Source organism: Xiphophorus hellerii, chromosome 12 (assembly GCF_003331165.1).
Source record: "Xiphophorus hellerii strain 12219 chromosome 12, Xiphophorus_hellerii-4.1, whole genome shotgun sequence".
Classification (NCBI taxonomy): domain Eukaryota; kingdom Metazoa; phylum Chordata; class Actinopteri; order Cyprinodontiformes; family Poeciliidae; genus Xiphophorus; species Xiphophorus hellerii.
In genome coordinates, this window is record NC_045683.1 from 22,343,904 (window position 1) to 22,371,302 (window position 27,399).

The window sequence follows — 27,399 nt, forward strand, 5'->3', positions numbered from 1 at the left end:
CCTAAAGGGGCTGGGACGGACCACTGTCAGTCTCATTACCGTATTTGGTAATGGGACCATTGCACTCCGGAAGTGAAGGGGGCGCTATTTCCTATATTATCCGCGGCCTGCCGTTTTTATTTTTTTAAATCTGTGATATACTGTATCTTCACCTTTAGGAATGATTTTCACTCTCAGCATGTATTTGAACTTCTCTCTTTTATTTACTTCAGTGCAGCTCACAGTTTTTTAAGGAATTCTGTAGCTTTTGGTGTAGCAGATTTAGAAGTAGACCGAAAGCTACGGAGTTTGTTAAAAACTGTGAGCTGAGCTGAAGTAAATAAAAGACAGTAGTTCAAAAAACATACTGAGAGTGAAAATCCTTCCTAAAGGTGAAGATATATCACAGATTTCAAAAGAAAATAAAAACATGAGACCACAAAAGTATAAAGATCTTTTGTGTTCTGCAAAAAAAAGAGGATAAATACAAAAACAAAACAATACAAACAACCCCCCACCCCTGCCCCCGAAGGAAAAAAAAAATTACAAATACATCAGAAGAAGTATAGTGTACATAGGATTTTGGGAACTGTGTTTAAACTTTGGCAGCTAATACACGGTACAGCCCTATGTGCTGTGTTTTTCTCGTTAGTGTCTTGGACTGGCTTAACAGAATGTGGACAAAAGGCCACTGGTTACACTGGTCATAATGATGTGCACTTCAGACCTCTTACGTCTACTTCCGGTCCTTGTCTTTCGTCCCGTGACCGTGAACGCCCCCTTCATTTCCGGAGTGCAATGGTCCCTTTTAAAACTTTCTATTTTAAAAGCCCACCCCAGGTAATAATAAGGTATGAACCTTATTATTGAGACTGACAGTGGTCCGTCCCCTCCCCTTTTTTACATTTACATTTTACATTTTTTACCCTGATCTTCTTCAACCATATATACCACTCAGACCTTTAAGATCATCAGAATCAAACCTTCTAACTATTCCGAAAGTCAGAACTAAACACAGTGAAGCAGCTTTTAGTTTTTATGCTCCAACACTCTGGAATAAGTTTCCTGCTCACTGTAAGACAGCCCCTACCATGAGTTTACTTAAAACAAGGTTAAAATCCTTCTTATTTGACGTTGCCTATTCTTAAATTTTTGTTTTTTTAAACTATATTCAAAATTGTAATGTTTATTTTTTGTTTATTTTTAATCTGCTTGATTTTTAATTTAATTTTATTATTATCTTCTTGTTGTTTTTAACTTTTTTGTACAAGCACTTTGAATTGCCTTTGGCTGAAAGGTGCTATATAAATAAAGTTGCCTTGCCTTCCTGTTTGCTGCAGCGAGGTCCTTCTCCTGCAGTTTGATCTCCATTTACAGTCACCAGATCGGATGAAGCAGCATCCATGTAATACATGCATTCAACCAGTAGGGGGCGGAAAACAACTCCTCCTGTTTGGTGAAGCAGCAGAAGAAAAGCGGTTTCTACGCGGAAGCAAAACCGCGACGTAAATCGTACAAACTGTCCTGACTCGTTTGTTTCTTGGGATTGAGTTGAGAGGACTGGACAGATTAGATTATACAGATTTGGTTTACATTTCACCGGGTGGTGGACGCAGCGGACACAATGCGGACGGCTTTGTTGTCACTTTCTATTTTACTGCTCTGCGTGTTGGTCGCAGGTGAGTGAAAGTTTGTGTAGTTTAAATGGAAGTTTGTGTAGTTTAAATTATTTAGTATTTTAGTTAGAAATATGAGTCACTGTTATGGAAACCAAGTGTTGCGTCTGAGCTAATATGAGCCATTGGTTTGTGTTATTTTTTTTTTTAATTACGTAATGTGGCTGTTGGTAAAAAAAAATATTCACAGTGAGATTTGACAACAAGCATGTTGAATAAGAAAATTTCAGAAATGCGGATATCCCCCCAAAAGCTGCCATATTATCAGGTAATTACAAACCTGTTTTGTTTGTTAAATGTCTGGTTGCATGATCGATTTTTTAGGATTTTCTGAATTTGAAGGATAAGATAAGGTTCACTTACTTATCGGTTAACTTTTGCAAGAAATCAAGTTGGAAGGACATTCAGCAATAAACGAGCTGTTGCCATGCGGGAGGTTTCCGTGATATTTTGTATTTAATTGCTTCTTTTTCTTTTCTCAGGGGCTCCAACAGGTGTCAAGACACCGGCATCAGAAATTGATTCTCCAAAAAGTAATTCTGGCAGTGACAAGGGAAATACTGGAGGGAAGCTGTTAAACAGTGCTGTAGCTGGTGACTCTCACAAACACGAAAATACAACCAATATGCAGGGAAAGAAGAATTTAGCTGGTGAAACTGACAAAGACGAAAATGTAGCCGATACGCAGGGAAAGTATTATTTTGCTGGTGAAACCGACAAAGACACAAATACAGCTTATATGCGGGGAAAGAAGAATGTAGCTGGTGAAACCGACAAAGACACAAATACAGCCGATACGCAGGGAAAGTATTATTTTGCTGGTGAAACCGACAAAGACACAAATACAGCCGATACGCAGGGAAAGTATTATTTTGCTGGTGAAACCGACAAAGACACAAATACAGCCGATACGCAGGGAAAGTATTATTTTGCTGGTGAAACCGACAAAGACACAAATACAGCCGATACGCAGGGAAAGTATTATTTTGCTGGTGAAACCGACAAAGACACAAATACAGCTTATATGCGGGGAAAGAAGAATGTAGCTGGTGAAACCGACAAAGACACAAATACAGCCGATACGCAGGGAAAGTATTATTTTGCTGGTGAAATAAACAAAGACACAAATACAGCCGATACGCAGGGAAAGTATTATTTTGCTGGTGAAACCGACAAAGACACAAATACAGCTTATATGCAGGGAAAGTATTATTTTGCTGGTTAAACCGACAAAGACACAAATACAGCCGATACGCAGGGAAAGTATTATTTTGCTGGTGAAACCAACAAAGACACAAATACAGCCGATACGCAGGGAAAGTATTATTTTGCTAGTGAAACCGACAAAGACGAAAATGCAGCCGATACAAAGGGAAAGCACCCTACAGGTCGTCAATCTGACAATCCAGTGGGTACAAGAGTGATGGAGGATGAAAACATTCATTACTTTGCCTACTTTGTCACCGGAGTGGTGCTGGTGGCCATTCTCTACATCTACATCGCTAAGCACAACAAGCGCAAGGTACTTTAAACATACAATGAAACTGAACTTTATGTAACTCCATATTGTTGTGTGAAGGAGCCCTGAGCACAGTTAGACTACAGTTATCTTATTGACAGCTAGTCTATAGGAACCTACAGCTAATTTTTGTAAAACAAACTGATTAAAATCGTATTTTTTATTTATTATTATTTTTTTATCCAGATTATCATCTTTGTTTTGGAAGGGAAGAATTCCAGATCCACACGTCGACCTAAATCTTCAAATTACCAGAAGCTGGAACAACATGTAAGTTGTAGCAACAATGAATTACGACAAACCATCCTACTGCACAAACTCAGTCTGAAGGAGAAAATCTTTACCTTTTTACTCAGAAAAATCTTTCTACAAAATGTGAGATTGTACACTGCCTGGCCAAAAAAAAAGTCGCCACCAAAAAATGGTCACACTCTCTAATATTTTGTTGGACCGCCTTTAGCTTTGATTACAGCCCGCATTCGCTGTGGCATTGTTTCAATAAGCTTCTGCAGTGTCACAAGATTTATTTCCATCCAGTGTTGCATTAATCTTTCACCAAGATCTTGTATTGATGATGGGAGAGTCTGACCACTGCGCAAAGCCTTCTCCAGCACATCCCAAAGATTCTCAATGGGGTTAAGGTCTGGACTCTGTGGTGGCCAATCCATGTGTGAAAAAGATGTCTCATGCTCCCTGAACCACTCTTTCACAATGTGAGCCCGATGAATCCTGGCATTGTCATCTTGGAATATGCCCGTTCCATTTGGGAAGACAAAATCCATTGATGGAATAACCTGGTCATCCGGTATATTCAGGTAGTCAGCTGAACTCATTCTTTGGGCACACAATGTTGCTGAACCTAGACCTGACCAACTGCAGCAACCCCAGATCATAGCACTGCCCCCACAGGCTTGTACAGTAGGCACTAGGCATGATGGGTGCATCACTTCACCTGCCTCTCTTCTTACCCTGATGCGCCCATCACTCTGGAACAGGGTAAATCTGGACTCATCAGACCACATGACCCTCTTCCATTTCTCCAGAGTCCAATCTTTATGCTCCCTAGCAAACTGAAGCCTTTTTTTCTGGTTAGCCTTACTGATTAGAGGTTTTCTTACGGCTACACAGCTGTTCAATCCCAACCCCTTGAGTTCCCTTTGCATTGTGCGTGTGGAAATGCTTTTGCGTTCACAATTAAACATACTCCTGAGTTCTGCTGTTGTTTTTCTTCGATTTGATTTGACCAAACGTTTAAGTAATCACCGATCACGATCATTCAGGATTTTTTTCCGACCACATTTCTTCCTGGAAGACGATGGTTCCCCACCATCCTTCCAGTTTTTAATGATGCGTTGGACAGTTCTTAACCCAATTCTAGTAGTTTCTGCAATCTCCTTAGATGTTTTCTCTGCTTGATGCATGCCAATGATTTGGCCCTTCTTAAACAGACTAACGTCTTTTCCACGACCACAGGATGTGTCTTTTGCCATGGTTGTTAAAGAAATGAGGAGTTACTCATTGCATCAGCTGGGGTTAAATAACTTGTTGCCAGCTGAAAGATAATCGCCTATGCAGTACTTATCCAATAGGAGGCTTGTACCTATTTGCTTAGTTAAATCCAGGTGGCGACTTTTTTTTTGGCCAGGCAGTGTATATTTTTATGTTTAATTTTTTTTTAAGAATCAATTGACATAATGAGAGACTGAAAGAACAACAATAAAGAACAGTTTGCAACTGAGTTATGCTTTAGCTTTATTCTGAGAGGGGAATAAAAAGGGAGTTGGAAAGAAGTATTGATCTGCCGACTTTTAGCGCCACCACAGTCACAAAACAGGATAAAGGTCCTTTTTGCGTCTAAAGTCGAGCTGTTGCCACTTACACTTACTAAACTAACTGGATCTCTGCAGCTATACAGTTCGGACCTCATTCCTCTCGGCTTCATTAACAGAGAATTTTTAGCAACTGATTTGAATGGGCTCTCTGTCCTGGCCCAGGTAACTGGCTAGGCGGGTGGTTCCAGTCTTTGGACCACACTGGAACAGGATTAACAATACGACAAGGGAAGCACCTCTGGATAACATGCTAACATGAATATCAAGAACCGCTTCATCAGAAGCCAGAAGCAGGCGTACTGGGAACAGCAGCTTATCAAAACATTGCAAATGGTATTTTAAAACTATCAAGTTTAGTTTGAGTTCCGATTGTTTTGTTTTTTTTCTTTTCAACTTAAAATGAAAAAACAAAAATGCTAATAATCTGATGGTAAAAGTGTTCATGCAGCATTGTTTAAATGAACATTTAAACGATGTTAATTTAAGGTGAGGATTTTAGACAATTTATTTTACAGGGGTAATACTGGAATAAATATCTGTGTACATAAGCTGCCTCCATGCACCACTGTCCTTCCCAATATCACTAAAATATGAAACATTTATTATGAAGTAATAACAAAACTCTGTCTGGTCTTTTGGGTGATGGAATCCAAACCAGTTCTTCTGCATGACCTTTAGTGGAAAAGCCAAACATCTGACCATGATGAGACAAAACCTTCTTGATGTACTCTATTTTCCAGTCTGAAGCCCCAGATAAACTTGTTGGGAGGAGACATCAAGAGCGACTGATCGACCAATCAGAAATGGACTTGTATTACCTTGAGCTCTATCTGGTTTTAGACAGCTAATGCAAAAAATTAATGTTGTTGTAGTACAGTGAAAACGTATTTTTATGTTTATAGATTTATTTTATTTTTATTTTATTTATTTATTTATTTTTGTTTTGTCACACTTAAAGGTTTCATTTCTTTAAACACATTTTAATATCAGACAAGCATAGCCAGAATGAATACAAATAAAACACCATTCAAATGATTTCATTTATTAAACCAAAGAAACTGACCAAACTGACCAGGCCCAGCAGTGTTTTTTATTTTTAATCAAATGGGAAGGTTTTTGAGCATGTACAGTTTGTTTAAGGTCAGTCGCAGTTTAATCTAGACTTTAACTAGGCCGCTCCAAAGCCTTCATTTAGTTTTCTTATTTTGATTCTTTAATTTGAAATTCATAGGTGGACTTCAAAATTCATCCGGGTGCTGAATCAATAAAACACTCCCAGACCATCACACTGCCACCGCCATGTTTAAGCATTGTTATGATGATCTTTTTCACCACCTGCATGGATGAGAGACTCATGAAGTCCAATCAAATTTTGTTGACTTTGAACTATTTTTCTTTCAGATGTGATCCAAAGCTGCCCAGAGAAGCTGAGAAAACGGCTTTAGTAGACTGCGAGTGGATACAAATCATGGATCTACAGTAAATAAAATGACCTGTTAAATGGACATTCTTCTATTCTTGACTTCTAAATGTTGAATGACTATGCAGACGACACTGATGCCTTATTGGGAATTGGAGGAAGTTAGAGGGGGCTGAGATGGAGGGGAGTAAAAAAAGGAAGTTATGTGAAATAGGCTTGCATTAAAAAAAGGAAGTTATGTGAAATAGGCTTGCAGTATTTTGCACTGCTTTTGCAATCTGGCCTGTCGAAGGCCCTCACTCAGGGTGTAGAAGTAGCAAATCAGTAAGAAGTTTGTTCTTTCAACTTCAATGGATTTGTTTTTGTATTTAGAAAAAAAATGCCATACCTGTGCCAAATGATTTAAGAAAATATTGTGATTTATTGTGCTGCTGTCTTTTTTTTTTTTCTTTGCCTCATACTTTCAGTAATCGTTTTTTTTCTAGCAAGTTTTGGTGAAAGAGAAAATATTCTGCTGCTTCCTGGAAGCCATGTTTGTAGTATGCTAAACAGTTAATCTTTTTGGTCCTCTGAGTTTCAGAAAGAATTGTATAGACATTCTGCTGTTTTACTTCATATCAAATATGAACAGCTGACTGCTTCTATTAAAATAAAAGCTATTTTTTAACTTTCTTCTGTCACTTTTTTCTCTTAGAATACTTTAAATAGCACATCTCTAATTTAATCCCTGTCATCTGCAAAAAGGAATGGGCTAAAAGGGCTAAAAACTGCAAAATTACATTATCATTCCAGGATGGAAAAAAAAGCTTCTTAATATCTCTGGTTGAAGTAGATATGCACAGCATGACTCTAATCTGGATGGGGAAAACAAGACATTTTATTATAAAATGTAATATCAGGTTTTGTCTGCTCTGGTTTTAAAAAATGCCCTCAAATATAACAAGATTGCATGCTAGTCTTGCATTATTTTAGCAGACACAGTACCTTGCAGAAGTACTTAAACATCCTGAACTTCCCCATATTTTCTCAAATTTACAACCTTAAAGTATTTCATTGATATTTTACTTTGTATTGGTGTGAGGTACACCAACACAAAGTAAGAGTTCAAAGCTGGCAACTGTAGCGTTCATTTGAAGCTGGGGGGTAGGAACTGACCCCAGCCCTGCTCGACATGCCATCAATGTGAGGGGGTAAAAGCCCCTCAGGATGGTTAGGACATTTTGTCAAAAACTCATTCCGACCTCTATGAAGTTTAGGAAGAATGCAATTAATAGGGATCAGCAATAAAACATTCTCTCTGGTAGGTACAATTTATACACCAGCACAAAATGAATCTCGGGATGGTCAGGACATTTACTCACCATCTTTGTGACACCTTGCTTTAGTAAAGTCCTTCCAACCTCTGTGAGGTTTAGGAAGAATACAATTAAAAGGGATTAACAATAAACATCTACTGCTAGGTACAGTCTAACAGTTGGTGACAAACAGACAAAGGCCACAAAGGGAACGATCGATGGCAGTGGTGCTCAGTGTGTGTGCGTGAGGGGTGTGTGCGCACATGTGACCACGTGTGAGGGAATTAAAGTATAACACAAAGTATGAAAAACAATAAGTGATAATCAGTATCAAGAATAATATATAGTTTGTCACCTTTCCTAGAGAAGTTTAGATTTAGAATCTTGTAATTACCTAAGGTTTTGCTCACCAAGCCGTTTGTGCGTCCGTGCGCGTCGCTGCGTAAGAGTAAACACATACCTATAAAGAAAACCTGCAGTTTCACTGTTTTACTGCATTATTTATGGTAGCACGATTCATCAGTGCTGACTATGAGTTTGTGATTTCCTTCATCCGTTCCGAAAACTGTCACTTAAATTTTAAACTCTTATAGATTTTTTTTTCTGTAACACTTGCTAGTGTGATACATTTCAGTAAATGTTCCTCATTTGTACATGTACTTCTTAAGAATATGTGACAGACAGTAAACAGGCCTACGTAAGGTTACTCAAATTTTACTTTTATCTTTCCACAGATAAAGTGAATTTATCTGTGTGATATTACTAAGTGATATTAACCTCTAATATCACTTCCTTTCCAGAATTTGGCCTCACATCATTGTGAATGCTTTCGTTCAGTTTTTTTCTTGCTGTTGAATCAACACTGATCTTCCCACTGCTTCATGCTTCCTCCAAAATAGTAAAAGTTGGTTTAAATACATTTCAAACTCATAGATTTTTTTTTTCTGTAACACTTGCTAGTGTGATACATGTCAGTAAAAGTTCCTCATCTATAAATTTATTTCTTAAGAATATGTGACAGGGACTAAACAGGCCTCGGTGAGGCTACTCATATGTATATTTCAGCTTTCCCTAAAGTTGAAAGTTTTTTACATTGCACAGCCACGCTCCAAGAGTTGCTCCAACATGGGAAATTGTTGTTTTTTTTACCTTTAAAATTATCCACTACTTTTGTCTCTGACTTATATGCTGTATGTTTCTTGGCCCTAATGATGTTTTCCCTCCATCTATTTTCTTACACACTTAAGTGTGTTCACTAACAAAATATAGCACACCGGTTGTTGTTGAATTTTCCATTACTAAAGCTTATAAATGATCAATGTAAACCATCAGTCTGTATTAAAATATTTACTACAAATCTAATTTAAATATTATTTATTTAGATTTGATGTTTGGATGTGTGCACTTGGATTTCTATCGATTTATTGAATGATGGTCTGTGTAAATATTTTGCAAACTGAATGGCCATTCAGGTTTTATATAGTATTTTTTTTTTCTTTTGGTGTTTGTTGCACAAATTCAAATATATGCTGGCTATCAACCAACAATTCAATCAGTGAATTTGTGTTTTTTTTTAAATACCCCCTCTCACGGAGACTTTCTTACATCTTCTGACATCTAGCCCAACTTATAACTAGAAAATTTCGGAAGAAATTTAGCCGGGGCCTGCCAAGGCGCGGCCGTGGGGTTCGGGCCCGGCGTCGTCACGCCACAAATCGGCGTTGACGCTAAAGAACGCCGCGACGTGATCAGTGGCACGCGGAGAACCGCAAGAACGTTAAGCGAGGCGGACGTGCACCATTCGGTACGATTTAAAATGTTGTCAAGGCTTTTATTTTGGAAGTTTTGTTAAACTTCATTTCAAAGGGCCAAACTAATCCCATGCGTAATAGTCCTTGGGTTAAAATAGTTATATAATGCTCAAAACACAAGTAGCTGATGTAAAAATATTCAAGGCTTTTATTTTGAAATTGTCAGTATGCTTCATTTTAAAGTTCCGAACTAATACCACGTGTAAGAGTGCTTCGGATGAAAAAGTCAAATAAAGCCAAAAAGAGCAATTACGTCATGTAAAAACTATTCAAGGCTTTTATTTTGAAATTTTCAGTATGCTTCATTTCAAAGGGCCAAACTAATACCACGTGTAACAGTGCTTTGGATGAAAAAGTCAAATAAAGCCAAAAAGAGCAATTACATGATGTAAAAATATTCAAGGCTTTTATTTTGAAATTTTCAGTATGCTTCATTTTAAAGTTCTGAACTAATACCACGTGTAAGAGTGCTTTGGATGAAAAAGTCAAATAAAGCCAAAAAGAGCAATTACGTCATGTAAAAATATTCAAGGCTTTTATTTTGAAATATTTGTTAAGCTTCATTTCAAAGGGCCAAACTAATACCATGTGTAACAGTGCTTTGGATGAAAAAGTCAAATAAAGTCAAAAAGAGCAATTACGTCATGTAAAAATATTCAAGGCTTTTATTTTGAAATATTTGTTAAGCTTCATTTCAAAGGGCCAAACTAATACCATGTGTAACAGTGCTTTGGATGAAAAAGTCAAATAAAGTCAAAAAGAGCAATTACGTCATGTAAAAATATTCAAGGCTTTTATTTTGAAAATTTTGTTAAGCTTCATTTCAAAGGGCCAAACTAATACCATGTGTAACAGTGCTTTGGATGAAAAGTCATATAGAACTACAGTGATGCGTATTTGTAGTACAAATCAGCAGCCAATAGCCTCTTGAGTTCCGTTGCTATGGTAAATAATGGTCTCAGCAGGGTGTGAGCTCTGAGCTCTCAAACACACAAGTGTGTAGTAAAACGTGTTTTACTGAAAAAAAGCATTGGAAACAAATCCTTCTTGTTCGGGAACCGTAATACATATTCGAAAAGCGTTTTAAGCGTATGACAGTTCAATGTGTCTTCTGCGATAGTCCCGAGATTCATATCTGTACCTCACTCAGAGCATTTACAGTGATGAGAGAAAGAAATGTTGTGCCCAGATCTGAACCGAGATCGGCTCTCACTCTAATTTGAGCAAAAATGAGAAAGTTTGGGTCGCTTAGAGGCAAATTGTGGACAAACCGTAACTGGTACCGACGAGCCGTCTTCACTTTCGAAGAGATCACAGACGTATCTACAAAATGAAATTTGAATGGCATTTCTAGGTGAATTTGTGACGACACAGAAAATCCTCAAAAATAGGGTATTTCCAGGATTTTTCCCATTGACTTATAATGGGGTTTTTTTCGTAGTTTTTTGCGAATTATGTCGCCACGTTAAGCCCAAATCCCACCAAAAGTAATAGCTCCAATGGCGTGAATTTTCTGCACGTTTTGATACCTCATTTGTAGGTGTGCACCCAGCAGTATGAGCCGCATTAACGGTTACGGAAGAAAAATAAAGAAGAAGAAAGAAACACTCTCTCCGACAATAGTAATAGGTTCCTGCCATTGCTTTGCATGGCAGGCCCCAATAACATTGACTAAGTTCACTATTGGTACGCTTTACCTAAAAAATAAAATATACTCACTCGAGTAAACCACAATCCCTGAATTACCAAACTTCTATAACTGCTGGATCGAATAATTATGGAATTGTACATATTTGTTCATATTTTAAAGGTACGCACTTTTAGAACTGCCATCTCGTAAAAAAGCTGCATGAGCTGGCTACTAGTGTCTAAAACTCAGTCACCATGTTTCCTCATCGTTTCAAACAGCCACCACGCAGATCAACAATTTGACAAACAGTTTGCTTTATGAAACACCGCCTCACTGGGAGGGAATCAAAAGCAATTAAATTAATTTTGTTTTTATCTTGTAACTAGGTTGCTATGTATTGCAAAAAAAATTTTCCAGGTCCCTCTTGAAAATGAGATCTAGATCTCAACGAGGTTTACCTGGTTAAATAAAGGAAATATATATAAAAATATATATAAAAGGCTAACATGCCAATCAGGTTTCAAGTTGGGCGGGTTCAAGTAAGAGAAACCAGATAATGCATTCAAAGCATGCTGAAGACCAGCAAGGAAGTGATGTTAGAGGTTGTTTTTCACTTTATCTGTGGAAAGATAAAAGTTAAATTTGAGTAACCTTACGTAGGCCTGTTTCCTGTCTGTCACATATTCTTAAGAAGTACATGTACAAATGAGGAACATTTACTGAAATGTATCACACTAGCAAGTGTTACAGAAAAAAAATCTATAAGAGTTTAAAATTTAAGTGCGTTTTTCGGAACGGATGAAGGAAATCACAAACTCATAGTCAGCACTGACGAATCGTGCTACCATAAATAATGCAGTAAAACAGTGAAACTGCAGGTTTTCTTTAGAGGTATGTGTTTACTCTTACGCAGCGACGCGCACGGACGCACAAACGGCTTGGTGAGCAAAACCTTAGGTAATTACAAGATTCTAAATCTAAACTTTTCTAGAAAAGGTGACAAACTATATATTATTCTTGATACTGATGATCACTTATTGTTTTTCATACTTTAATTGTGTTGTACTTTAATTCCCTAACAGGTGGTCACATGTGCCCACACACCCCTCACACGCACACACACACACCCCCGTACACCCATGCACACTGAGCACCACTGCCATCGATCGTTCCCTTTGTGGCCTTTGTCTGTTTGTCACTGTCTCATCATCCTATGCCAACTGTTAGACTGTACCTAGAAGTAAATGTTTATTGTTGATCCCTTTTAATTGTATTCTTCCTAAACCTCATAGAGGTTGGAAGGCGTTTACGAAAGCAAGATGTCACAAAGTTGGTGAGCAAATGTCCTGATCATCCTGAGGGGCTTTTACTCCTTCACACAGATGGCATGTCGAGCAGGTCTGGGGTCAGTTCCCCCCACCCATCATGCTGTGTATCAGGAAGACATTCTGTTTAAAACCAGAGGTAATTACAACATCCGAATCTATTTAAACTTCTCTAGGTATAGTATACACTATATATTACTCTTAATTATCAAATACTTATTGTTTTTTCATACTTAACTCAAACTCAAAGAGTTAATTACTCAAATTGTTAATTTGAGTTAATTGTTAATTGACTCCTCCTTCTGAAGGAGTCAGAAGGAGTCCTTCTGACTCCTTCAGGTCATAAGGAGTTTACCAAAACAAAGTGTCACAAAGATGGGACTAACAGATGTCAAAGGAATGTTTATTTTAGGGGAGGCACATCCGGTCACCGGAAATTAAATGTAATTAATGATTAGGGTCATAAATCAGTCCACCGATAAAATTTTGTCATAAGGGTGCCTATATATCTCTGACAGGCCAACACCAAAAGTGAGGACTGTGCCATGTTTTAAACCCTTTCTCAGTCTGCATGTTTAGGGTCAGTGGTGAGCTCTTGTTCTTTGTATTTCACTTAAGTTGTGCATTTGTTGGAGATCATTTTTGGGTATAGGATCATTTTGTTGCTCACTCCCGGTTTTTCCAATACACAGTTAGTAGTACTTATTTGGATATTGTTTTAGTGTTAGTCTAACTCTTGGCTTGGTAAAATCCTTTTTTCTCTGTGTTAATGTCTCTGTTTGTTTATCATTTTCCTGCAGCTCTTCCATTCAGTTTCTCATTCAGTGGCACAACATTCCACTGATTAGCCTCAAACTCCTCCCCAGTTGTCAACAACTGCTAAGTTTATTTACTTCCTTATCTGATCATTCGGTAGTCTTCCTGGATTCCCTTGTAATGAGCTCAATTCATGATCACATCAAGTTATCAGCTTCCTGTCCCTGCTGAAAAAGAAATATCCTCACAGCATGATTCTGTCACCACCATCTTTGAGTTCTGTAAATGTTCATTCTTGGTCTCATCTGAGCAGAGCAATTTCTTCCATGTTTGCAGTGTGTGCCCAGTATTGCTTTGGGCACACTGCAAACAGGAACTCTGAATCATTGCTCTTCTTGCCACTAGGAATTCAGATGAATATGTGTAATGTTTACAAATTATTTCACCTGAGCTGTGGATCTGTGCAACTCCTTCAAAGTTATATGGTTTTTGGATCAACTGGATCAACTGTTATTTTAAAATTGGCTTCTCAGGTAACATTTTGTATTTTAAATTTAAAAACACTCAATTACATATTTTGTCTCTATCTTGCATGAACAACGATACATACAGGATGTGGTGTCAAACAGAGGGAGTCTACTGATCTCTGTCAGTACCTGGACACTTGCCTGTAATTATCTGTCACTCAAGTGAAATGTCCTTGGTTAGACTATACTCTGTTATAATAATAATAATAATACTAATAATAATAAATTAAACAGTTTTCTAAATTTCTATACTTTCCAAAATTAAAATACAATTAGCAAATTACTTACATACATGTTTTGTGTATGGAAAGTCTTGTACATGGAAAGAATTACAAATATGAATCAAATTTGTAATATTTCTCTGACCAATCTTTGCTGCTCATAAAGGGATACACTATGAGGCTGTGATTGGTCAGGTGACTGAATGCCTAATCAAACGGATCTGCGTGTAAACACACAACTGGAACACGGCCACTCTTTTCTATTAAGCCCTTTTTTGCTAGTTATGCGAAACATGTAATGATTAGCTAAGTCACCATAAATGGTAAATAACTGCAGTTCAAGTACACCTCGCTGCAGCAAACCTAAAGGGGCTGGGACGGACCACTGTCAGTCTCATTACCTTATTTGGTAATGGGACCATTGCACTCCGGAAGTGAAGGGGGTGCTATTTCCTATATTATCCGCGGCCTGCCGTTTTTATTTTTATTTTTTTAAATCTGTGATATACTGTATCTTCACCTTTAGGAATGATTTTCACTCTCAGCATGTATTTGAACTTCTCTCTTTTATTTACTTCAGTGCAGCTCACAGTTTTTAACGAATTCTGTAGCTTTTGGTGCACTTCTAAATCTGTTCCTTAGTCCCATCTTTTTGGGCCTGCTACTGCCTCTAGTGGCGTGAGGGTGGCAACAGAATTAATTTAATTACATTACTAAATCAGAATACCACAACGTTTTTATTATTTATTATTAATTCTGGCATTACTGGACCCGTAAAGGATAAACTCCCTCACAAAAGAGCATACCTTTTCATTTTCTTAAGGAAGTAGAGCTAATTAAATGAGATAAAAAAGACCTGAAAGTGATTCCAGTTTCACTTGATGGCCAACCTGTTGAAACTGTGGCAAAATTTAAATTCCTTGTGTCATTCCTGGACAGTCAGCTCAACTTTGCTGAAAACACTGGCTATATCTTTAAGAACTGTTCTCAGAGACTCTATCTTTTAAGAAGACCCAGTGATCTTAGGGTTGCCCAACTTGAGGTTGTGTACAACCTGTAGTTAGGTATAGGTTGTTGAGATAAAATGTTAAAACTTAACGTTCTAACTTGAATTCTAACTCAACTCAAGTTAAAAAAAACATTTAAACTCAAGTTTTAACTTTTCATTTCCTCAGCTCGTTTGGCCACATAAGCTGCAGACTAACAATCTTTTAAGAATACTTTCAATGGCGGGTAAAATAGCAGGTAAATAGTGGTGAAACCAAAAACAACTCTGTCTCAACTGTTTTCTGAAATAACATGAAAGATGGCAAGAAATATCTTAGCAGAGAGCATCCATCCTCGTTTTTTTGTCAGTTTGAACCTTTGAGCTCATGAAGGTGTTACTGTGTTGCTCTGGCAACTAAGAACATCTATTAGAGGTCATTTATTGACAGTGCAATAATTATTCTTAACCAAACTAAATGATAACATTTACCTATAGCTTGTTAAGTGTTTTGCTCTATTCACAAATTGTTGATAATGTGATTTTATGAATCTGATTTATCGTTTTAGAGTCGAAGAAAAATTACCACATTGATAAACTAAATAGTTCCATCTTATTTTTTCCTATATATAACACTCTACCAATAAAATGTCTCTCAGAATAATATACATGGCACCGTAAAAACAAAAATGTGAATTTTTGCTCGTATCGGTTTATCAGCCCTGGTTGTAACAACCTGGGTTGTTATTCTTCTGTACCTAAATCATTTGTTTGTTATTAGCTATTGCTCAATTAAATTTCTTATGTATACATTGAAAATTGTTTTTTTATTATAGTTGATCAAGTTGTTTTTCATGTCTCCTTATTTCTTTTGTTCCTCCTATAACTGATGAAGATATATAGATATTATTTATAATGTAAAAGAATATTGTTTAAATGTCACGCAATTAGCTCTACATCCTTAAGAAAATTAAACAATATGGTGTTTTATAAGATAATTTATCTTATACGGTGCCAGAAATGCCGAAATTAATAATAAATAATAAAAACGTTGTGGTATTCTGATTTAGTAATGTAATTAAATTAATTGTGTTACCACCCCACGACACTAGAGGCAGTAGCAAGCCCGAAAAGATGCGACTAAGGAGCAGATTTAGAAGTAGACCGAAAGCTACATAGTTTGTTAAAAACGGTGACCTGCGCTGAAGTAAATAAAAGAGAGAAGTTCAAAAACATACTGAGAGTGAAAATCCTCCCTAAAGGTGAAGACATATCACAGATTTCAAAAGAAAATAAAAACGGGAGACCGCGGATAATATAAGAAATAACGCCCCCTTAATTCCGGAGTGCAATGGTCCCATTACCAAATAAGGTTCATAGCTTATTTGGTAATAATAAGGTATGAATCTTATTATTGAGACTGACAGTGGTCCGTCCCCGCCCCTTTCTGTTTGCTGCAGCGAGGTCCTTCTCCTGCAGTTTGATCTCCATTTACAGTCACCAGATCGGATGAAGCAGCATCCATGTAATACATGCATTCAACCAGTAGGGGGCGGAAAACAACTCCTCCTGTTTGGTGGAGCAGCAGAAGAAAAGCGGTTTATACGCGGAAGCAAAACCGCGACGTAAATCGTACAAACTGTCCTGACTCGTTTGTTTCTTGGGATTGAGTTGAGAGGACTGGACAGATTAGATTATACAGATTTGGTTTACATTTCACCGGGTGGTGGACGCAGCGGACACAATGCGGACGGCTTTGTTGTCACTTTCTATTTTACTGCTCTGCGTGTTGGTCGCAGGTGAGTGAAAGTTTGTATAGTTTAAATGGAAGTTTGTGTAGTTTAAATTATTTAGTATTTTAGTTAGAAATATGAGTCACTGTTACGGAAACCAAGTGTTGCGTCTGAGCTAATATGAGCCATTGGTTTGTGTTATTTTTTTTTTTAATTACGTAATGTGGCTGTTGGTAAAAACAAATATTCACAGTGAGATTTGACAACAAGCATGTTGAATAAGAAAATTTCAGAAATGCGGATATCCCCCCAAAAGCTGCCATATTATCAGGTAATTACAAACCAGAACGACCTGAATGCTCAAACTCATTTAAATATAGTTTGTCAACAAGTTATTAAGGTCACTTTTCCACTTCTGTCAAGCCAGTCGACTTTATATTTACAGTGAAAGTAAGAATATTACCATGAGCACATTGTGAAATGATCTCAAGGAATTGGGGCTGAACAACAGTGTGGTCATAAGAGAACAATGTTAGTCAGGAAAAGTTTGTTAGTTGCAAGGGAGCATAAGGAATGGAGTCTGGAGGAATGGAAGAAGATTAGGTGGTCTGATGAGTCCATACATATCCACCTCAGGGTAAGAAGAGAAGCAGACAAAAAGGATTTCACCCATCTTGTGTCTTCTGTACAAGCTTCTGGGCAGTGCTGCGATCTGGGGTTGCTTCAGTTGGGTCAGTTTTAGGTTCAACAACATCATGTGTTGAACCTAAAACTACACCAAAGAAGGAGGTCAGGTGACTCTCTAAATACAAGTTATTTAATCAAAGGGGGGATTCTTCCCTCATGGCATGAGCTTATTCCAAGATAACAATACCACGATTCATTGGGCAAAAATTGTGAAAGAGTGGTTCACGGAGCACGAGACATCGTTTTTGCACATGGATTGTCCACCACTGAACCTTAACTCTATTGAGAGATTGTTAGTGTTCACACATTTCGTCTCCAAGGTTTAGAATCACAGCACATGCACAGGACAGAAAGCCTCATCTCCTAAATCATGTGCAGTAATAAACAATTAGATTAAATTTTAATGTCTTTTTTTTCACTAGTGTGACAATTATTTCACAGCTTCACCTGAGTGTGGTTTTTGTTTAGCCATTTTCTCATTTTTTTTGTTTGCTCATTTTGTTTGAAAAAAAAAATCAGCTTTCAAACAAAGAAGTTGAAGTGTTATTGAATCATGTATTCACAGAGACTAAAAGAAAACTAGAGACCAAGCATTAATACTTACAGCAGGGTGACAACTATTTCAAACTGGTATTTTAGAAAATGCTGTGATGCAGTCCTCCTCATAGACTAAATGAACAGAGGCACATTGCAGTTTAAATATTTGCCTTTAAATGACTTTGATGGAGCTCTCAAGATACGGAAAGAGGCAGAATGTAGATTATTTCCTGTTCTAGATGCAGACGCCCACTGATGCAATCTGCGTAGTCAAGTAGATCATTCAAAGACTGTCACTAATCCAGTATACGACAAATGTTTCAGTTGCAGATTTAAAACATAATGTGCATAATTACAATAAAAAAAATAGACCTTTAGCTCAGTTCACCTTATCCATATGCATTGCTGTAAAAAATGGTTTGGCTTTTACAGCTTTCTATTGTTATTGCTTTTTGTACATGTTTAATATCATTGTATAAATGTTATCAAGGATCACCTAACTAAATGCAAATGCAGATTTTATATTATTATTTAATCTATTAAGGAGAAAACTATTTGCATCTTAACCCTAATGTGTTGGCTACACATCAAGTGGTTACAATAACTGCCAATGTGTCTTTATCATTGGTGTGCGTGAATTTTGGCCCTCTCTTATTTGCTGAATTGTTTATAGGTAACACATCAACATTTAAACTCCAGACTTTGACTACACCATTCATTTTGTTTGTTAGAACCATTCAGAGTGACATATTACAGTACCTTACAATCCCCTTGGGATTAAGGATACAGACTAAAATTACAGACTTTCCAAACTTTCTGGTTGAGAGCAGAATTCATTATTGTAAACAATATTTTGTCCAGGTGCTAAAGCAGTCGACAACCATTGCACTGCTGCCACCATATTTAGCTTAGGTAGGATTATCCTTTCCTGAAACCATGTTTCACACCACATTTAATGGAATACACACCTTCAATAGTTTTCCACTTTTGTCTAATCAGTCTTTTAGAGTTTTGATATCATTAAAGAGACAAATGTTTTTGTTCTTTTTGCTACTAGTTGTAGTATTTTTATGATTTTTTTTTATTGTACAGGTCAGACAGTTGGGCTTAGGCATGGCTCATGAAGTTTTGTGGTAATTCGATTAATTGATGGTTTAACAAGGGGAGTAGGTACTTCTTTCACATAGGGCCAGCTTGTCTTGGGTCGCTTTTTTTTACTTGATGAATAAAATTGCCATTTAATAACTGTTTTAGAATTATCAAGTTTATTTTTCTCTGATATTATGCAAGTTTAATGATCCAAACTGTTTAAGTGTGATTAAAAATAGAGGATACTGTATGTTGTGGCCATTTTTGTTGAGTTTTTATATGGTCTGTCCACTATTGTTTTTTCTTTAAAAACTTAAGACTATAGTTGAGCTAATTTTGTATCTAAATCTGTAGTTAACTTTTAGATTGTGGTTAATTTTGATAACGTTTTGATCCTCTCATTAAAAGACTAAGATCACGCCCAGTGTCGTTAACCATTTGGGTAACCTAAGCCAAATGCTGCCTCACACAGTTTAATCCTTTGTTGATCGTAGCAGTTTTTTCTTCCTTCCAGTAAATTTCAAATCGTTGTGGACTTCCATCAATTGTTTCCACACAGTTCCCTGCTGTTTTATGACACTGTCAAGACTTTTTATCACGTAGGTCAAAATGAACCTCACTAATAAATGATGATTACTGATTCCCTCTAAAACTAATAGTCCTCATTTCATTGCGGGAGTCATTCCAAACTTAAGACAGATTTTTTTCTCAAAATCTGTCATTTTATGATTTTTTTAAATCATTCTTTTTAAAAATTGCTTTCTGTCAGTACATTTTCTTTTACCTCAACTTTCACTGATGATATTGTTTAAAGTTGTGTCCAGCGTCACTCAAGGAGTGTTAAGTTTTTGCTATACATTCATACTTTGATTTTGGATAATGCAGTGAGCAAATTAGGATTGCAAATAAAATATGCAGTAAAAATGTGAAGCATAGTACTCAGTGTATGGTACTTATTTTACCTCACTTTCTGTAAGTAACTGTAGATTACAAATGACTGTGCAATGCTGTATAGTGATGTCTTGAGTATTTTCAGTTTATGTCACCAAGAGCTGACTTCCTTGCATTATAAAATACTTCCAGAATGAAATGTCATAATGAAGCCTTGGCAAAGCCATTCGATTAACTTGTACAATAAACTTTTTATATCAGGACTTTTAATTTTAATTACACCGATACTTTCATTGACACAGACTCATTTCTCATGTCTTTGTTGTTTTTGTATTTATAATTTTTTATATTTATTTGTTCAAAGCAGTTTGTCGCTCTAGTAGTTAATGTAAAATGATACTTTGATGCATTTTTTATTCTATCAATGGCAGAATAATTTCAAAGATTCTTCCTGTTTCTTTTCTTGTCTATAGCATTACTTGTGCCACCAACTTGAGTGCTGCAGTGACTAGTCTGCATATGCAGTGAGACTGATCTGAGCATGTATATCTCTGTGAGTGAACAATAATTTCAGGGGTGTGCATTTAAATCTCACATAATCTCATTCAATAGTGTTCTGGCATACACTCAACTCTTGAGAATCTTCGCTCCGCCACATTTGTGTCAAATTTAAGATGTCTACTTGGCTCTGTACACTGTATGTGAACGTACAGGCAAAGCTCTTGCTCTGAGTGCTCTCAGATGATGCACAGAGGAAGAAGCTAGATTTGGCCCAACTTGATTTTGAGGCATAATGTAACAAACCATTAGAAGAGGGGCACCATAAGGAGACTCTAGACAGGAGATTCATCTTTATCTCGAGCAAAAATGTTACTTTTGTGTTCATGCCTTATCTATTTTAATAATAAAATAACATAATAAATAATAAATAAATAAATTAATTAATAACATTTATTAAGAATAAATGTTATTTATTCTTAATAAATAACATTTATTAAGAATGTTATGATTACTAAAACTATAACATTCTATGAGCTGAATTTTTTGGTGCCCATCACAGGTATTTGGGCCAAGAAGTGGATAGGACATGTTTTGTTTGTTAAATGTCTGGTTGGATGATAGGTATTTTTAGGATTTTCTGAATTTGAAGGATCAGATTAGGTTCACTTACTTTAAGTTGCACAAAATTATCGGTCAACTTTTGCAAGAAATAAAGTTGGAAGGACATTCAGCGGTAAACGAGCTGTTGCCATCCGGGAGGTTTCCGTGATATTTTGTATTTAATTGCTCCTTTTTCTTTTCTCAGGGGCTCCAACAGGTGTCAAGAGAGCGGCACCAGAAATTTATCCTCCAAAAAGTGATTCTGGCAGTGACAGGGGAAATACTGGAGGGAAGCTGGGAAGCACTGCTGTAGCTGGCAACTCGGGCAAAGGCGCAAATGCAGATAAACCGCAGGGAAAAGACAATTCAGCTGGCAACTCGGGCAAAGGCGCAAATGCAGATAAACCGCAGGGAAAAGACAATTCAACTGGCAACTCGGGCAAAGGCGCAAATGCAGATAAGCCGCAGGGAAAGGACAATTCATCTGGCAACGCCGACAAAGGCGCAAATGCAGATAAGCCGCAGGGAAAGGACAATTCATCTGGCAACGCCGACAAAGGCGCAAATGCAGATAAGCCGCAGGGAAAGGACAATTCAGCTGGCAACTCCGATAAAGGCGCAAATGCAGATAAGCCGCAGGGAAAGGACAATTCATCTGGCAACGCCGACAAAGGCGCAAATGCAGATAAGCCGCAGGGAAAGGACAATTCAGCTGCCAACTCCGACAAAGGCGCAAATGCAGATAAGCCACAGGAAAAGGACAATTCATCTGGCAACGCCGACAAAGGCGCAAATGCAGATAAGCCGCAGGGAAAGGACAATTCAGCTGGCAACTCGGGCAAAGGCGCAAATGCAGATAAGCCACAGGAAAAGGACAATTCATCTGGCAACGCCGACAAAGGCGCAAATGCAGATGAGCCGCAGGGAAAGGACAATTCAGCTGGCAACTCAGACAAAGGCGCAAATGCAGATAAGCCGCAGGGAAAGGACAATTCAGCTGGCAACTCCGACAAAGGCGCAAATGCAGATAAGCCGCAGGGAAAAGACAATTCAGCTGGCAACTCCGACAAAGGCGCAAATGCAGATAAGCCGCAGGGAAAAGACAATTCAGCTGGCAACTCAGACAAAGGCGCAAATGCAGATAAGCCGCAGGGAAAAGACAATTCAGCTGGCAACTCCGACAAAGGCGCAAATACAGATAAGCCGCAGGGAAAAGACAATTCAGCTGGCAACTCCGACAACGGCGCAAATGCAGATAAGCCGCAGGGAAAGGACAATTCAGCTGGCAACTCCGACAACGGCGCAAATGCAGATAAGCCGCAGGAAAAGGACAATTCATCTGGCAACGCCGACAAAGGCGCAAATGCAGATAAGCCGCAGGGAAAGGACAATTCAGCTGGCAACTCCGACAAAGGCGCAAATGCAGATAAGCCGCAGGGAAAAGACAATTCAGCTGGCAACTCCGACAAAGGCGCAAATGCAGATAAGCCGCAGGGAAAAGACAATTCAGCTGGCAACTCAGACAAAGGCGCAAATGCAGATAAGCCGCAGGGAAAAGACAATTCAGCTGGCAACTCCGACAAAGGCGCAAATACAGATAAGCCGCAGGGAAAAGACAATTCAGCTGGCAACTCCGACAACGGCGCAAATGCAGATAAGCCGCAGGGAAAGGACAATTCAGCTGGCAACTCCGACAACGACGCAAATGCAGATAAGCCACAGGAAAAGGACAATTCATCTGGCAACGCCGACAAAGGCGCAAATGCAGATAAGCCGCAGGGAAAGGACAATTCAGCTGGCAACTCAGACAAAGGCGCAAATGCAGATAAGCCGCAGGGAAAAGACAATTCAGCTGGCAACTCAGACAAAGGCGCAAATGCAGATAAGCCGCAGGGAAAGGACAATTCAGCTGGCAACTCCGACAAAGGCGCAAATGCAGATAAGCCGCAGGGAAAGGACAATTCAGGTAGTCAATTTGACAACGCAAAGGGTACAAGTGAGATGAAGGAGGAAAACAGTCATTTCTTTGCCTACTTCGTCACCGGAGTTGTGGTGGTGGTCATTCTCTACATCGCTAAGCACAACAAGCGCAAGGTACTTTAAACATACAATGAAACTGAACTTTATGTAACTCCATATTGTTGTGTGAAGGAGCCCTGAGCACAGTTAGACTACAGTTCTCTTATTGACAGCTAGTCTATAGGAACCTACAGCTAATTTTTGTAAAACAAACTGATTAAATCATAACTTGTTTTATCTTTTTTATCCAGATTATCGCCTTTGTTTTGGAAGGGAAGAATTCCAGATCCACACGTCGACCTAAATCTTCAAATTACCAGAAGCTGGAACAACATGTAAGTTGTAGCAACAATGAATTACGACAAACCATCCTACTGCACAAACTCAGTCTGAAGGAGAAAATCTTTACCTTTTTATTTAGAAAAATCTTTCTACAAAATGTGAGATTGTATATTTTTATGTTTAATTTTTTTTAAAATTCAATTGACATAATGAGAGATTGAAAGAACAACAATAAAGAACAGTTTGCAACTGAGTTATGCTTTAGCTTTATTCTGAGAGGGGAATAAAAAGGGAGTTGGAAATAAGTATTGATCTGCTGACTTTTAGCGCCACCACAGTCACAAAACAGGATAAAGGTCCTTTTTGCGTCTAAAGTCGAGCTGTTGCCACTTACACTTACTAAACTAACTGGATCTCTGCAGCTATACAGTTCGGACCTCATTCCTCTCGGCTTCATTAACAGAGAATTTTTAGCAACTGATTTGAATGGGCTCTCTGTCCTGGCCCAGGTAACTGGCTAGGCGGGTGGTTCCAGTCTTTGGACCACACTGGAACAGGATTAACAATACGACAAGGGAAGCACCTCTGGATAACATGCTAACATGAATATCAAGAACCGCTTCATCAGAAGCCAGAAGCAGGCGTACTGGGAACAGCAGCTTATCAAAACATTGCAAATGGTATTTTAAAACTATCAAGTTTAGTTTGAGTTCCGATTGTTTTTTTTTTTTTCTTTTCAACTTAAAATGAAAAAACAAAAATGCTAATAATCTGATGGTAAAAGTGTTCATGCAGCATTGTTTAAATGAACATTTAAACGATGTTAATTTAAGGTGAGGATTTTAGACAATTTTTTTACAGGGATAATACTGGATAGTACCTCCATGCAAAACTGTCCTTCCAATATTACTAAAATACAAAAAATATGAAACATTTATTATGAAGTAATAACAAAACTCTGTCTGGACTTTTGTGTGATGAAATCCAAACCAGTTCTTCTGCATGACCTTTAGTGGAAAAGCCAAACATCTGACCATGATGAGACAAAACCTTCTTGATGTACTCTATTTTCCAGTCTGAAGCCCCAGATAAACTTGTTGGGAGGAGACATCAAGAGCGACTGATCGACCAATCAGAAATGGACTTATATTACCTTGAGCTCTATCTGGTTTTAGACAGCTAATGCAAAAAATTAATGTTGTTGTAGTGCAGTGAAAACGTATTTTTATGTTTATAGATTTATTTTTTTTGTTTTGTCACACTTAAAGGTTTCATTTCTTTAAACACATTTTAATATCAGACAAGCATAGCCAGAATGAATACAAATAAAACACCATTCAAATGATTTCATTTATTAAACCAAAGAAACTGTCCAAACTGACCAGGCCCAGCAATGTTTTTTATTTTTAATCAAATGGGAAGGTTTTTGAGCATGTACAGTTTGTTTAAGGTCATGACGGAGAATCTCAGTTGCCGTTTAATCTAGACTTTAACTAGGCCGCTCCAAAGCCTTCATTTAGTTTTCCTCTTTTGATTCTTTAATTTGAAATTCATAGGTGGACTTCAAAATTCATCCGGGTGCTGAATCAATAAAACACTCCCAGACCATCACACTGCCACCGCCATGTTTAAGCATTGTTATGATGATCTTTTTCACCACCTGCATGGATGAGAGACTCATGAAGTCCAATCAAATTTTGTTGACTTTGAACTATTTTTCTTTCAGATGTGATCCAAAGCTGCCCAGAGAAGCTGAGAAAACGGCTTTAGTAGACTGCGAGTGGATACAAATCATGGATCTACAGTAAATAAAATGACCTGTTAAATGGACATTCTTCTATTCTTGACTTCTAAATGTTGAATGACTATGCAGACGACACTGATGCCTTATTGGGAATTGGAGGAAGTTAGAGGGGGCTGAGATGGAGGGGAGTAAAAAAAGGAAGTTATGTGAAATAGGCTTGCATTAAAAAAAGGAAGTTATGTGAAATAGGCTTGCAGTATTTTGCACTGCTTTTGCAATCTGGCCTGTCGAAGGCCCTCACTCAGGGTGTAGAAGTAGCAAATCAGTTGTCTGCACTTCCGTCTTATTTTATGATACTGGACAGATTTCAACATGCACCTGAATAAGTCGTCAATGTCATGTTTCTGTTTAAATGCCTTTATTTGTGCTGTTTCCTTAAACAATCTGTTTTGGAGCCACTGTTAAAATCTTGTCAGTCCAGTTATAGCATGCTTGGCCAATGGTGACTTTTGGGTGTTTTTTGTTTTTTTTTGTCTCAACTTATACCACTTGATGGGTTGGATCTGTTGTCCACAACATATTGCTTCTACCTTAAATTGCATTTGTAGGGTGGGATTTGGCTGCAGCCTCTATGTTTTGGTTCTTTCAGGAAAAAGATTGCTCTGTACACATGACATGACCACTAAAATAAGAAGTTTGTTCTTTCAACTTGAATGGATTAGTTTTTGTATTTAGAAAAAAATGCCATACCTGTGCCAAATGATTTAAGAAAATATTGTGATTTATTGTGCTGCTGTCTTTTTTTTTTCTTTGCCTCATACTTTCAGTAATCTTTTTTTTCTAGCAAGTTTTGGTGAAAGAGAAAATATTCTGCTGCTTCCTGGAAGCCATGTTTGTAGTATGCTAAACAGTTAATCTTTTTGGTCCTCTGAGTTTCAAAAAGAATTGTATAGACATTCTGCTGTTTTACTTCATATCAAATATGAACAGCTGACTGCTTCTATTAAAATAAAAGCTATTTTTTAACTTTCTTCTGTCACTTTTTTCTCTTAGAATACTTTAAATAGCACATCTCTAATTTAATCCCTGTCATCTGCAAAAAGGAATGGGCTAAAAGGGCAAAAAACTGCAAAATTACATTATCATTCCAGGATGGAAAGAAAGCTTCTTAATATCTCTGGTTAAAGTAGATATGCACAGCATGACTCTAATCTGGATGGGGAAAACAAGACATTTTATTATAAAATGTAATATCAAGTTTTGTCTGCTCTGGTTTTAAAAAATGCCCTCAAATATAACAAGATTGCATGCTAGTCTTGCATTATTTTAGCAGACACAGTACCTTGCAGAAGTACTTAAACATCCTGAACTTCCCCACATTTTCTCAAATTTACAACCTTAAAGTATTTCATTGATATTTTACTTTGTATTGGTGTGAGGTACACCAACACAAAGTAAAAACTTTTTAAGAGTTCAAAGCTGGCAACTGTAGCGTTCATTTGAAGCTGAGTTGATGCTTTTTTCTTTATGTACCTTTTGCTCTGACAGCAGCTTTCCGGTCCTCACAGATCATACATCTAGATTCTGACTAAACGTTCTGACGCGTGATTATGCTTTGATCCGAAGCTTTCTGTTGTTTGAGGTCGTTCTGCTGAAAGGTGAACATCAGCAAGTCTTTTGCAGTCTGACACTGGTGTCCAATTCCACAAAGGTCGGCATGTAAGGGTGGGCCCTATTGTTTATAGTTCATCGTGATACATTTCTTATAATGCTGATTATTATTGTCATGACAAATTCCAGTTAATGTTTAACACCCCCCAAAATGTCCATACTGTGGGGATTGTTAACTTTACAATTTTTTTCCCACTGTTTATTCAGTGAAACTATCAATAAATTTGAAAACTTGACTAAATGCAGTTGTGATTTGCAGTGAGACAAATCACTATTCTTTATGTGACTGGTATCCTAAAGATGCTAATTACAAGTAGGAATGTTTTCCAAGAGCAGTATTTGTGCTTGTGGTTCCTTGATTGCTGTGACACCACCGCAGCCATGCAGTGACCTAAAAAAAACAGCAATAAATAGTTCTTATTGTCAATTTTGTTGTAATAATAATGCATAGGGCTTTGACAAAAGCATTACGAAATAGTAAGAGCAATGAAAGGTTCCATACCATAGCTTAAATTGTAAAATGTTTCAATACCCCTGAACGGTCATCTTGATGGACCTAATGCACAAGTATGCAAATAGTTAGTGTAACATTTGGCTTGAATTTCAGCATCTGTAGTTTTGTAACTAGTTTCTGATGTAACCTAATCCTAACCTAATAATTATGTCATT

General features: G+C 37.6%; 2 protein-coding genes across 6 annotated transcripts; both read left to right on the forward strand.

Moving 5' to 3' along the window:
• The first annotated feature begins 1,451 nt into the window (after positions 1-1,451).
• LOC116730373 (trans-Golgi network integral membrane protein 2-like) lies at positions 1,452-26,966 on the forward strand. 3 transcript variants are annotated; one of them, XM_032579537.1, is made up of 5 exons: positions 1,452-1,658; positions 2,138-2,262; positions 2,953-3,177; positions 3,361-3,444; positions 6,408-7,097. In XM_032579537.1, exons 1-5 carry the CDS (start codon positions 1,604-1,606, stop codon positions 6,411-6,413), a joined length of 495 nt encoding a protein of 164 aa, XP_032435428.1. In that variant the 5' UTR covers positions 1,452-1,603; the 3' UTR covers positions 6,414-7,097. The 3 variants fall into 3 exon arrangements, 1 of the variants encoding a protein (XP_032435428.1); XR_004341309.1 differs by lacking the exon at positions 1,452-1,658 and adding an exon at positions 26,499-26,966 and having other exon boundaries at positions 2,189-2,747; positions 2,857-3,177; positions 6,408-7,507; XR_004341310.1 differs by lacking the exons at positions 1,452-1,658; positions 2,953-3,177; positions 3,361-3,444; positions 6,408-7,097 and adding an exon at positions 7,683-7,695 and having other exon boundaries at positions 2,189-2,747.
• Positions 16,535-26,090, forward strand: LOC116730372 (spore wall protein 2-like). 3 transcript variants are annotated; one of them, XM_032579536.1, is made up of 5 exons: positions 16,535-16,775; positions 21,220-21,357; positions 21,415-23,108; positions 23,285-23,368; positions 25,042-26,090. In XM_032579536.1, the coding sequence occupies exons 1-5, from the start codon at positions 16,721-16,723 to the stop codon at positions 25,045-25,047; spliced, it is 1,977 nt and encodes a 658-aa protein (XP_032435427.1). In that variant the 5' UTR covers positions 16,535-16,720; the 3' UTR covers positions 25,048-26,090. The 3 variants fall into 3 exon arrangements, with proteins under 3 accessions (XP_032435427.1, XP_032435425.1, XP_032435424.1); XM_032579534.1 differs by having other exon boundaries at positions 21,220-21,345; positions 21,403-23,108; XM_032579533.1 differs by having other exon boundaries at positions 21,220-23,108.
• Positions 26,967-27,399: the final 433 nt, after the last annotated feature.